General features: G+C 31.3%; 1 protein-coding gene across 1 annotated transcript in view; it reads right to left on the bottom strand.

Moving 5' to 3' along the window:
- Window positions 11,775-13,254, bottom strand: part of LOC109353782 (cytokinin hydroxylase-like) — a 5,507-nt gene continuing 4,027 nt past the window's right edge. The window contains exon 5 of the mRNA XM_019596146.1: window positions 11,775-12,194. Within this exon, the coding sequence (XP_019451691.1) occupies window positions 11,775-12,194 (420 nt within the window). The remainder of the gene's footprint in view (window positions 12,195-13,254) is intronic.

Here is a 13,254-nt window from a genome sequence, read left to right as displayed (position 1 = left end):
GTTACTATCTCTTTGTTTTCCTGAAATAGCATTGCAAGACCTTTGCGAAAAAGGTGTGTCATAGGTATGGATGTATGGACTTCGATTAATTCTCGATATGATATAATATAATTGTACATGGATCTGAGTGCATGCCAATGCCACCTAATAATATTGCTTCAAATCCACAAATTCTGATTGCATGATTTGGCCAGCTTTCAATTTATGATTATTTAGCTATACAATTATAAAATATTTACACATTTTAATTGACTCGGTCAATTATGCACGTCTAAATACTATACTGCAATACTCAATTACATGCTACGTCTAAATACTAGACTAGGTGTATTATGCAAATTAATTACACAAAAGCAAGCTAGCCCTTTATCTTTTATTAATGTATGCATTTAAAAAACACATTCAAAAATCAAAGAAAAATTAATGATTATTTTAAAATTGTTATCAAAATAATATTATTGAAAACATATATCCTTTACAAGATGAAACCTTGCCGGAGGCGGATCTATTTAGGAGCAAGTGGGGGCAATTGCCCCTCTGATTTTTTTGGATAATTTTTTTTAAATATTTATTTTACCCATGTATTTAAATTAAAACTTAATTTATTAATTTTGGACAGCACACACGGTGGATTCATTCATTAATCATGATGTTTTTTTATTTAAAATATAGTGATTTATATTGAAGATGAAATAACTGAAATTTTACACCTGATTCAATCATTGATAAGATTAAGTATTTAAAAGTACGAAAAGTGACACTTTAAATGAATCTATGTCTTTTAACATCTATAGTTGTTAATTAATGTTATTTAGAATTAAGAGCAAATACTTATTTCAGTTCAAAAATTCTAAAACCCAAAATAGTCCCCAAAATTCAAATGTAGGTCAAATTAGTTCATTTTATGGTCAAATTATTTTCTATCAAGTGTTGTAAAATGTGCTAAAAATAACTAATTTGATCCATATTTGTAATTTTTATAACCATTTTAGATTCTTAATCTTCCAATGAATCAAACTCGTAACGTCGAAAAACATAAGACACTAAAATGAAATTTACTATAGAATTAATATGTTGTTCTGAAACTTTAAAACAATTATATATATATATATTATAATTAATCAAATAATTATAATTATAAATTATAATTAAATATTATTACTCTCTCATCTTTTGCACAAATTCCACCACTGCTTGTTGGAGCTTCAGTACAGTAAAACTATAGTGAAAGTTTCTTCAAACACAATAGTCATTCTCTATCATTACACAAGGCAGAATAAACATATACACGTGAATTAACTACTTGTTAGTGTTACATAAGCACATGAATACTTCTATAATAAACTTAAAAAAATAAAATTACCATGCATTATTTGTGAGAATCATATAATAATCATCCATATTAGAGATAGAAATTAAGTACACTAATGATTAAGTGAGTAAAACAAACAGTAGTATAACTTTAACCACCTTTATTACCTGACAACAATTTTAAGTTTTTAATCCCCAACAAGTTAGGTTGACCAATATATGAAAATGTTACGTTGATGTTGTTGGGTATTCCAAGTGTGAATGAAGAAATCTCATATTGAGCAAAAATAGATGAGTTAAAGAGCATATAAGTGGATGGACCCATAGACTTAATGTCTTAAGGTTTTTGGTCAAGATGTGGTGTCAGACTCACTTATATGCTTCTTTCACTTAGTCCATGAAGAAATATTATAGCTCATGGATGAATATCTCCCAACAAATGGTATCAGAGTTGATGGTTCGACGGCTCAACGGAGTATTGAAGCGCCAGTAGATCCGTGAGGGATCATTGTGTCGAAAGTTTTCGTGACGAGAGGTCAAAGCGGTGTGTTCCCTTGATGAAAGGATAAGCCAACGGTGGAGCAAGTAGATAAAAATTTGAGCTCTGGTGTATCTAATACTCGAAGGCGGCGTGTTCCTATTCCAAGTGTGAATGATGAAGTTTCATATTGAGCAAAAATAGATGAGTTAAAGCGCATATAAGTGAATGTACCCATAGACTTAATATCTTAAGGTTTTAAATCATGATGTGGCGTTAAACTCACTTATATGTTTTTTTCACTTAATCCATAAAAAATGTTATAGCTCACAGGTAAAAATCTCCGGAGAAATGCCTTAAACTAGGATCCCCAATAGACATAAGAAGTGCTTTTGAGTTTAGTGCTAATTATCCGAACTAGCTTTCCTGTGAGTATTATGTTTACCTAACATCATCTTTGTCCCCGGAACAAAACAATTCTTTGTTGTCCTATTAATGTGCTTATTTATTATTTTTTAAATAAGTTAAAAAACACTTATGAAAAGGTTATAACTTTATTTTCATAAATTGTCTTACATGCCCATATAAATTCTCTCTAAGCTTCTCTAAATGACCCTTTAATAATGATATTATGGCAGAATGATAATACCTTATGTTGACAGCAGAAAATATCATGAATATTTTTACATTATCATGAACTAGCGTGTCAACAGATACTTTATGTCTGTCGACCCGTATTATTATTTTATGATATTAAGTATTAAATTTGTATTTTTTATTTTAGAGAATTAGAATGTTTTTTATTGGATGTACTTCATGTTATATTTTTTGTATTTATTATAATATTCAATTTAAAGTGAGATGTATTAATTATAATTATCTAGGATTATATTATTTTACTTTAGAAATAAAAAATATTAAGGACAAAATATGAAAATAGAATCATGGTGATAGTTATTTCAAATTTTGGTTTTATATATAGTATAGATATATATGATATACATAAAAAGAAAATAATTTATGTACCGATATTACAAGAATTAATAGATCATCATTATATTATTCATATTAATTTGATTATCAAGCTATAAAAAACTTTAAAGTAACAAACAATATATACATATTAATCTGATGTTATCAAAATAAAGAAATTCTTACATAAAATTGATTAACTCCTTATTCAAAAGGTGAAGAGAAACGTTAGTAATACAAAAACAAAGAAATCCATGATAATGATTAAGTATGCCTACAGACCTACAATAATAACTACTTCTTTCATTTCCTAATGTTGTATTTTTCAGGGCAATATTAATTACTTATTTATTCTTATTATTCTAAAGAAAGAAAAATTATAATAGAAGTAAAACTGGGAAATGAATTGAAAATGATATAATAAAAAACAATAACAATTTCATTAAAAAAAGCAATTACAAAATCCTTCTATCACTAAAAAGGGAATGCATGAAAAAACAAAGAGAAATGTTTTTATAATAAGATAGTTTTACCCTTTAAATACATTATAATAATATTATGTAAAATCAATAATTTGTCTCTCCATTAAAAGATTCTATTCATTTTTTATGTATTTAAAATAACTTTCAAATAGATGAAACTTAAAAAAGATTAAGAGAGTAATATATTACGAGTAATAATATATTTTCATACCAAAATTTCATGTACCACAAAAATGATACATATTATTTATAAATTAATCATTAATAAATAAAGTATTATTTTATAAACCCGATATATATCAATTTCTATATGTTATATTAGTCATATTGATGGCATCAACCGACACTTATTTTATTAGCAAGATAATGACACTAGCAATGCAATTCAAGCACTTGTCTTACACTGAAATGCATTAACGGCCACCAATTATGATTGGAGATGGACTGCTTTAAATTCAAAAGTTGTTTCCTTGTTGTTAAAACCTATCTATACTTGTCAAACTTTTTCAGCTATTGCTACAAATTGGATAACCTTTTTAAGAAGTACTTAAATAATAGTACTACGTTCCTTTATAATTGTTGCTATCCTATAAAATTGATGTTGTTGTTCTTAAAGTGTTTTTTATAAACTCTACTCCCTCTTTCAGCCTTCTCATATTCACATTTTATCTATTACAATTGTGCAAAATTTAAATTATAACATGACAAAAGTATCTAATCCCTTCTCTCATTCAGGATTATTTGAAACTCTTGCTGCTAAAAGTGCCTATGATAACATCACCACCATCAATGTCATCATCTCCTATCACAAAGACTACTTCATTTATGAGCAAAAAGGTTCTAAGAGAATAGTCAAATGCATTAAAGTTATAACCTTTGTCAATTAGCAAGCCTTCATTCTCATAAAATTTGGGTTGAAGGTGCTTGATTGACAAAACAAAATGTTAGTTTGCAAGCTCAAATTAACATATTTTGTCAAAATTTCAATTGATACAATAGGTTTAATGTGTTTTTTGGTTTCCAATTTTAAAAATCCTGAACTAAATCAATATGTATCTAAAAAAATAATGAACCCAAATCAGATTGAACTAATTGGACAAAGAACATCCCTTAAAAAAATTACATTTGATTTGGACAAATCAATTTGGGTTGTCCGTTTCTTTAAACATTATAACCGAATTTATTTAAATTTGTATCCAAACCAACTCAACTTTCTTATAATTTTCATCATAGGAAGTTGTTACATTCTGAGGTAGATGTTGTGAATTAGGATTATATGTCTCAAAAATTTACACATTCATATTTCAAGTTAATTAAATTTTAGAAAGTAATATAAAAAAATTATTTTTTATTTTTATAATTTTCCTTTTTAATTAGATTGTACTTTTTAATTGGATCGACACAACAAAGATACAGGATCACCATCCAAATGCTGTGCCAACAGAATATGACATGCATGTCCTGAGAAGTGAAACGAACGTTGAAGCCTCAATTAAAACGTGAGGTTATTATAAGAACATATTCAACATTAAAAAAAAAAAAGATAACACGTCATGTGATTTAATTTTTCTCTTTAATCCTTATCGAGTGATTTGGCATATTCCTTGTCTTATAGGAGACCTAATGGCTAATAGACACTCTCTATTGCTAGGTACTCTTGGTTATTTCCGAATAGTATATTGGAAGGATATTGGTGTAAGGGTGGATGAAATAAGCATATCATGCATGCATTGAGAGTGTAAATATTGATGCTCATGATTTGAGTTATAACATCATTTCATCATGGTGCATTATGTCAGTGATGTATATTGTGTATATCATGTGTGCATGTCGTCGATGAATTATATTCATTAGATGTTTTACTCACTCTTATTTTCTTTTCTTTCGGTTTGGCTTCAGTTCGCGTTCTCGTTTAGATGGACCGTACATCGAGGATATGGAGCTATGATTATCGATATCCTAGGAGGGGACATGGAGTAGTGATGAACATAGACATACCTACACATGCCCTTGTGCCTTAGAACTATAGATGGTTTGTGATGGTTGTACAATGCACTTCCTTTCACAGCATGCGAACTTGGAGACTTCTTTCACCTTACCTGCTCGGAGATTAACACCTACTGCCCATCCCTTCAGTCTATGATTCCTCATGCACCCAGTGATGTTGGATCATCTACTAGGAGACAGAGTATAGACGATGTGCCCGATCCCCAACCAGGGAAGAGAGCTGTTATACGGACGCTGCCCGATCTTCAGGCAGATGTGGGAGTGGGAAGAAAGTCACAGGGTTTGTCCAATAATCCCGAAGAGGAATTGGAAGCCGAAGAGGAATATTGTGTGGAGTTGGTCTATATAGAGGACTCCATTGAAGTGGTGGACCTATCTTCTGATTCTAAGATGGAGGAGGATCCTAGTGAGTGCCCTAGTACAACCGCTAACCCCAGAGCTAGTAACAAGTGGCCATTTCCATTTCTAGTTGCCCTTGAGAAGGATATTTGTGTAGGATATTTGGATATTTTGAATAAACCATACTATTGTATATATTTTCAGTTTGCACCAGGATGTATTCTGCTATGCTTTTGTATAAACGTTTTCAGTCAATTTCAATAAAGGATCATTCCATGGACTATTATTGTCTTTTCCTCATGTTAGATTACTTAACGTGATGTCCCGAAAAGGAGTCAAATGTAAATGAGGAGTTTTACATTAAATTTTGTTGGCCCATTTTGGGCAATATTATTAGAGTAATTTTCGGGGCGTTACAACATGGTATTAGAGCGGTTCTTTTCTATTCGTCCTTGGGCATGGCCTCACATGATTTCTTGTGTAACTTGGTATGCTTAATTTTTTGCTTGAATTATTCAGTTGAGAATACAACCCCTAGATAATTTCAGTAGGAGCAGTCTATGAGGATGAAGCTCAAGTATTTATGCTGCTGGCATCATTGGAGAAGAAAAGTGGAGAAGAGATTCAGAACCTACCCGTGGTTAGGGATTTCTCTGAAGTTTTCCTGGATGATATTCTTGGTTTACCCTCGATACGGGAGATAGAGTTTGCTATCGATCTGGTTCCTAGAACTTGACCGATATCTATAAGCTCCCTATAGGATGGCACCATTTGAAATAACGGAGTTGAAAAAAACAATTAGAAGACTTGCTATGGAAACAGTTTGTCAGACCTATTGTCTCACTATGGGGTGCTCCGATGCTATTTTCAAAGAAGAAGGATGGCACTATATGCGGCTGTGTACTAACTACCGACAATTGAACAAAGTCACCATCAAGAATAAGTACTCATTGCCAAGAATTGACCACTTGATGGATCAACTATGAGGAGCTACCGTGTTTTCAAATATTGATCTTTGGTCAGGATACCACCAAATATGCGTGAAGTCAGAGGATATTCCGAAGACTACTTTACGGACGTGATATGGTCATTACGAATATCACGTGATGTCATTTGGTGTAACAAATGCTCCTGTAGTGTTCATGAATTACATGAATCGAATTTGTCATTCATACCTCGACCCATTTGTGGTCGTATTTATCGATGATATCCTTATTTATTCGAAGGATCGGGAGGAATATGTGAAGCATTAAAGGATAGTGTTGTAGATTTTGAAAGACAACCAACTCTATGTCAAGCTGTGAAAGTGCAAATTTTGGTTAGAATCGGTGAATTTTCTTGGGCATGTGATATCAAGTGAAGGAATTTTTGTAGGCCCTGCTAAAGTAGGAACGGTGATGAAATGGAATTCTCAGAAATCCGTAACACGGTCAGAAGCTTCCTCGATTTAGCAGGATACTATCAAAAGTTTATGGAAGGATTTTCGAAGTTGGCCTTGCCATTGACTACATTAACCAGGAAATACAAGGCTTTTGTCTAGACAATGTAGTGTGAAGAAAACTTTCAATAATTGAAGAAAAGATTGACTACAACACCTGTGTTGATTCTACCAGGTCCGAGGGGAAACTACAACGTGTATTGTGACGTGTCTAAACAAGGCCTATGTTGCGTGTTGATGCAACAACAAAAGCTGGTAGCGTATGCTTCTAGAATTATTTGACGCACGACTTGGAGTTGGTTGCGGTCATGTTTGCTCTCAGGATTTGGATTCATCATCTCTATAGAGTAAGATTTGAAGTCTTTAATGATCACAAAAACTTGAAGAATTTATTCGACCAAAAGGAGCTGAACATGAGGTAGAGACGATGGATCGAATTCCTTAAGGATTATGACTTTGATCTTTAGTACCACCCTAGGAAGGCGAAGGTGGTGGCGGATGCCTTGAGTAGAAAGTCTCTGCATTTGTCAACCATGATGGTCAGGGAGATGGAATTGATCAAGGATTTTAGGAATTTAAGCCTCGCGATGCAAGTAAAACCTAAGAGTTTGATGTTAGGTATGCTTACAGTAACAAATGACTTTATGGAACAACTGAAAGGTTTGCAAAGTTCCGATCCATAACTGCGAGAGAAGAGAATCTTGTTGGCTGAAGGAAGAGCCTTGAATTTCAAGAAGGAACCGTTGGAGTGTAGCAATGCAAGAACCGAGTCTGTGTGCCAAGAGACCATGAGTTGAAAATGGCAATCTTGGATGAAGCCCATTAGATCAAACTAAGTATGCATCCTGGAGCTACCAAGATGTATCAAGACTTGAAGAAGATGTTCTAGTGGTCCGGTATGAAGAGAAAAGTAGCATAGTATGTCTCATGCTGCTTAACGTGTCAGAAGGCAAAGATCGAACACAAGCGAACCGGAGGAGAACTCCAACCTTTGGATATCCCCGTTTGGAAATGGGATAGCAATGCAATGGATTTTGTGAGCGGATTTCCTCAGACTCAAAAGGGTTATGATGCAGTTTGGGTGATAGTGGATCGTTTGACGAAGACAGCTCACTTTCTACCTATCCATATGAAATACTCCTTGCAAAAGCCTAGCGAAGTTATACAACAAAGAAATTGTCTGAATGCATGGTATTCCTACAAATATCATCTCGAATAGAGACCTACGTTTCACTTTGAAGTTCTGGAATGGTTTGCAAACAGCCTTGGGTGCCAAATTAAGTATGAGTTCAGCTTACCACCCGTAAACAGATGGCCTATCTAAATGGACTATCAATCTCTGGAAGACTTGCTGAGAGCCTGTGTATTGGAACACTCTGGAAATTGAGTGGACTATCTGCATCTGATAGAGTTTACCTACAATAATAGCTTTCTTTATGATAGAAAGTGCAGAACCCCGTTATGTTGGTTTGAGGAAGGAGAGAATTTGACACTAAGATCTGATGTAGTTCAGCAGACAACGAAAAAGATAAGAATGATAAGAGAGAACATGAAGGCAGCTCAGAGTAGGCAGAAGAGCTACTATGACAAAAGGAGGAACTCTCTCAGTTTTGAGGAATGAGATCATGTCTTCATTAGGGTGGTTCCTTTTAAACAAAAAATGTGATAAATGCAATTAAGTTAAACAAAACATGATATATTGTGTAGACAAGTCTAAATAATATACAAATCAATGTATCTTTATTATTTTTGGTTACAAAATACATCAACAATTCTAAAGAAATATTGTTTAAATCGCTCATATAATATAGTGTAACAAACCAAAATAATAAAGAAATATTGACTCATATATTATTTGGACTTGTCTCCACAACATATCATGTTTTGTTTAACTTAATTGCGTTTATCACATTTTTTGTTTAAAATATTACACTTATTTCTTATGCAGCAATGATCAGTGTAATAAAAGTATAAAAATAAGGGGAGGTTTGTATATGTGTAAAAAAGTTATGTGTAGTTTGTGTAATTTCACTAAAACTCATGGGGTGTCAGTGTAATTTACTCATAAAGTTATTAAATAATGTTAGCTAATATTATAAAATTTTCAGATTTATTAATATAAATTGAATTAACATATTGAATCATTGACTCATTAATCCAACTAATGACTCATTGACTCGGTGTTCTAACCTAGTCATTGATTAATCCAAGTTTAAGAACAATGATTACATTGATTTTAGAGCTATGCCAACGTCAGGGGTTCTGTTGTGCACGGAAATTGATGACATGAATGGTTTTAGCTGTTGGGGAATAGACCATTGACACATAAGGCAATGTCTAGCTGTTGGTCTGGGCAGACAATCATTATGCAGAAACGGGACAAGCATGGATCTCAAAAAATGACTATAAGGAATTTTTTTAATATTTATTAAATGTGACACTTGAATTCTTAACTTTATTCATCATAACCATCAAATCAGAGGTGGACCTTGGAAGGGATAGGTAGGCGCAGTTGCCCCCTTGGATTTTTCTTTTTAATTTTATTAATTACTTTTTGTTTACTTTTTTTGTATGGGAACACATCTACTGTCCCATAAAGTATGGTTATTCATGTGTCACTTGTTGTATTTGGTCAGAAAAATATGTGATTATTAAACTTTTAAATTATAAAATGTGACACATAGAGTTGTACATACTTTTTGGAGCAGATGTACTCCATTTACCTACACATGAATAATGTCTTTAAGGATATACTAATTGGAATTCACATATTTTTTTAATTTATTTGATAAATAACTATAATGCAACTAGTGTAGTTCTTTTAAAAATTATACATATTGAATCAGGTTCTCTTACACGTTTAAATGTTGATAAAAGAAATTACTTATGTATTGATATTATATATCTTAAATATACTTATAAGTAATTTAATATTGGTCTTATATATTTTTTGTCCAAATTTTATTCAATGTGTTTTAATGTGTTTCAATGAGCAATGAAGATTAGTTTGAGATCTCAATATTAACATTTTATTCTTGGTCTCGTTAGCCCTTCAAGTTTGAAAATTTCTACCATACGTCATTAGTCATATCTTGCATTACCAAGTAATTTGTCTTATTTTAGCTATTATGGTTCAACTATTATATAAATATTATTTTCGACAATGAAATCAAGTAAACAAAATTATGTAATAATATAGAAGATGAATTTCTTGCAGACAACATAGCGATTTATATTGAAACAAACTATAAATATTATCTCTAGTTTCATCATGTATGTTTCTTTATATTTTCATAATTTAATTAATTTCAATTAAATATTATCGCCCCTCCTAAAATTTTGATGAAGATCCGCCACTACATCAAATCATCTTATAATTCATTTTTTAATTTAATTTTAAATTTATTATGTATGAGACTCGAACTTACACCCTTATATACTTCGTTTCGTCATTACTATCAAATCACCCTCATTTTTTCTTAAATTCATGCAACTTACACATTATGTCTATATGAATCTTGAGATGTGTATTTTCTTGTTTTCTCTCCGTTTTTGATGTCCCTTTTCTTACCTTTTCAAAGTGTAATTTTTTTTATTTTTTGTGTGTTTCTCCAAGTAGTCTTCTCTACTATTTACATTTACAGTAGAGAATTTTGCAAAATTCCAAACTATTCATAACGTCTACATAATGCCACATTAACTAATTTGAAACTTCTTAATAATTAATTTTTAAAAGAGAATAATGTATCTCCTTATATCAGGAGATAACTTATCTTCTCTGGCCAATAAAAATGTGACATGTGTGCTATTTTGTTTATTTTTAAAAATATTTTTATAGAAAATGACGAAACATGACACATGTCATGATTTCACTGACAGGAAGAGATAACTTATCTCCTTATACCAGGAGATACATCATTCCCTTTTTAAAATCCAAATAATTAATGATTTTTTAAATTGAAAAAAATTAAACGAAATTATTGGTAATTAATGATTTTTAAAATTCAAATATTGAAAACAATGAGATATATATAGTATTTTCTATAAGCTAGGTGAAAAAACATACACATACAATTTTCATGAGCAGAAGATGGACCATTTTTAACATGTTTTATATGGCCTAATGATGGTATAGTATGTAAGGCTCTAAATTGTTCCCTAACAAGATTAAAGAGATGAATTGCGAATAAGAAATGGAAAAGCGACATAGGGTGAAATCACATGTCAAATATTTTGTCATTCTATATATTAATTTGTTGTTATTTGTTAATAAATTATATTTTGATTTTTTTAATTAATTTTATTATATTTTAGTGGATTAAAACACTTTTACACATAAAATGCAAAATATATAGGACAGAAGATTTGATCTCAACTCATATGGAGAGATTGACATAGGTAGAATTCCACCTCTCTCACAACTTGCCCTCAACTAAACTACTTTGCATGCATTCCATCAAAGTCTTTCATACCTCATTTCATATATTTGTCCACCTTGTTCGAATGATGTAAAACCATATTAGATCTCCAGGATAACCAAAAGATTAAAAATTCGTTTCCTGATAACGATACTTGTTAGAAGGGCCCCAAAATGGATTAGTTCCTTACCCAAAAGGGTGAAGAATACTTTTGACAGTACCAAAAAAATATACTTTATACTAAAAATGACTCTATTTTATTTACCAAATTAAACCACATTTTTAGTGGGCATAATCCCAACCTGTTGCAATCATTATTACTTTATATCTCATGGTTCTAATGGCTTCAAACAAATTTGAACTCCATGTTTGGGCTTAATAGTGAGAACAGTAACTGGTGCATGCTTATAATTGTCTGAAATGGTGAAGCTAAACCTAGAGATGAACATGGCTAGTATAATCTTAGCTTCCATAATAGCAAATGTTTGTCCAACACAATTTCTAGGGCCAGAAGCAAATGGTATAAAACGACCAGACATGAATGACTTTGAAGAAAACCTTTGAGGGTTGAATTCATTTGCATCTTTACCCCAAAGTTCTTCACTATGATGAATAGCCAGCAATGGAATCCAAATTGATAGGCCTTTAGGAATATAAAGGTCACCCAATACAATGTCTTCAAAGGCCATTCTAGGGAGCATAGTAGCTGGTGGATAAAGCCTCATTGACTCATTAATCACCATATGTAACTGAAAATTAAACATCAAATAAGACCTTAGAGTAGTTGATTTTTCTATAAGCAAAAAAAATTGGATTAAAAGCACAAAGAATACTATGTCAAAAATACAACCGAAACCGAACCAGAAACACCTCGAAAAAAGAGTTATGAGTTACCCATTATACAACTCTTTAACGAGAATAAATTGCGGTCCAAACTAAACGAAAACCATAACCAAGAATTCAAAATATTTGACACATTAATTCCTTTGAGGTAATGCTGATTCTTTAACTACCTTTTTTCAAGTTCTAACTTTAAAAAATAATGATTAGTACTATACTATTTGGTTTACCTGAATTTTGTATTAGGTATGAGTGGAGAAATATTTATAAATTTCTTAGGTCGGTAGCCATAAAACCATGTCATTGAGTAGAATAGGTCCACTCATTTCCCCCTTTTAATTTGGGTCTCTTTTTCTGACCTCTCCTTTGCAAAATTCTTTTTGCACTTATTTTTAAAGTTTTACCCCACCTACATTTCTGAAAGCTTTTGGATAATGGTTGGAGACTCCACAATCAATTTATAACCATAATTGCAATTTAAAATTATATAAAAATTGTGACAATTATAAGTTATACCCATACATGAATGATAGTTAAGAATAAAAGGTATTTAACAATCACATTTGCAATTTATATCTTTTAATCTTAATCCAAGTAAAATTTAATAATTCATATTGTTTTCTCTTTTAAGTAACTTCTTATATATATATAAACTTTATTAAAAAGTTTACATTTTCAAACAGTTTATCCAATGAATGTGAAACATTTGGTGAAAAAGAACTACTTTCCTTTTTTTCCTTCCAAGAATAAAGAAAAAATATTAGTCACAGAGACATATGGTATTAGAAATATTTTATAATATAGAGTTTCACATAATCCATCATATAAATTTCTACACAAAGTATAATCTAATACAAAAAACTTTTTTGTACCACGGGAAGGACACCCTTACTCTTAAGTAAATAGGAGAGAAATATCGGCTGAAATAGAAAGATAATATATATATATATATATATATATATATATATA

The sequence above is a fragment of the Lupinus angustifolius genome, chromosome LG08, assembly GCF_001865875.1.
Source record: "Lupinus angustifolius cultivar Tanjil chromosome LG08, LupAngTanjil_v1.0, whole genome shotgun sequence".
Lineage (NCBI taxonomy): Eukaryota > Viridiplantae > Streptophyta > Magnoliopsida > Fabales > Fabaceae > Lupinus > Lupinus angustifolius.
Note: the sequence above shows the minus strand (reverse complement) of the source record. Positions and strands in the feature narration are given on the sequence as shown.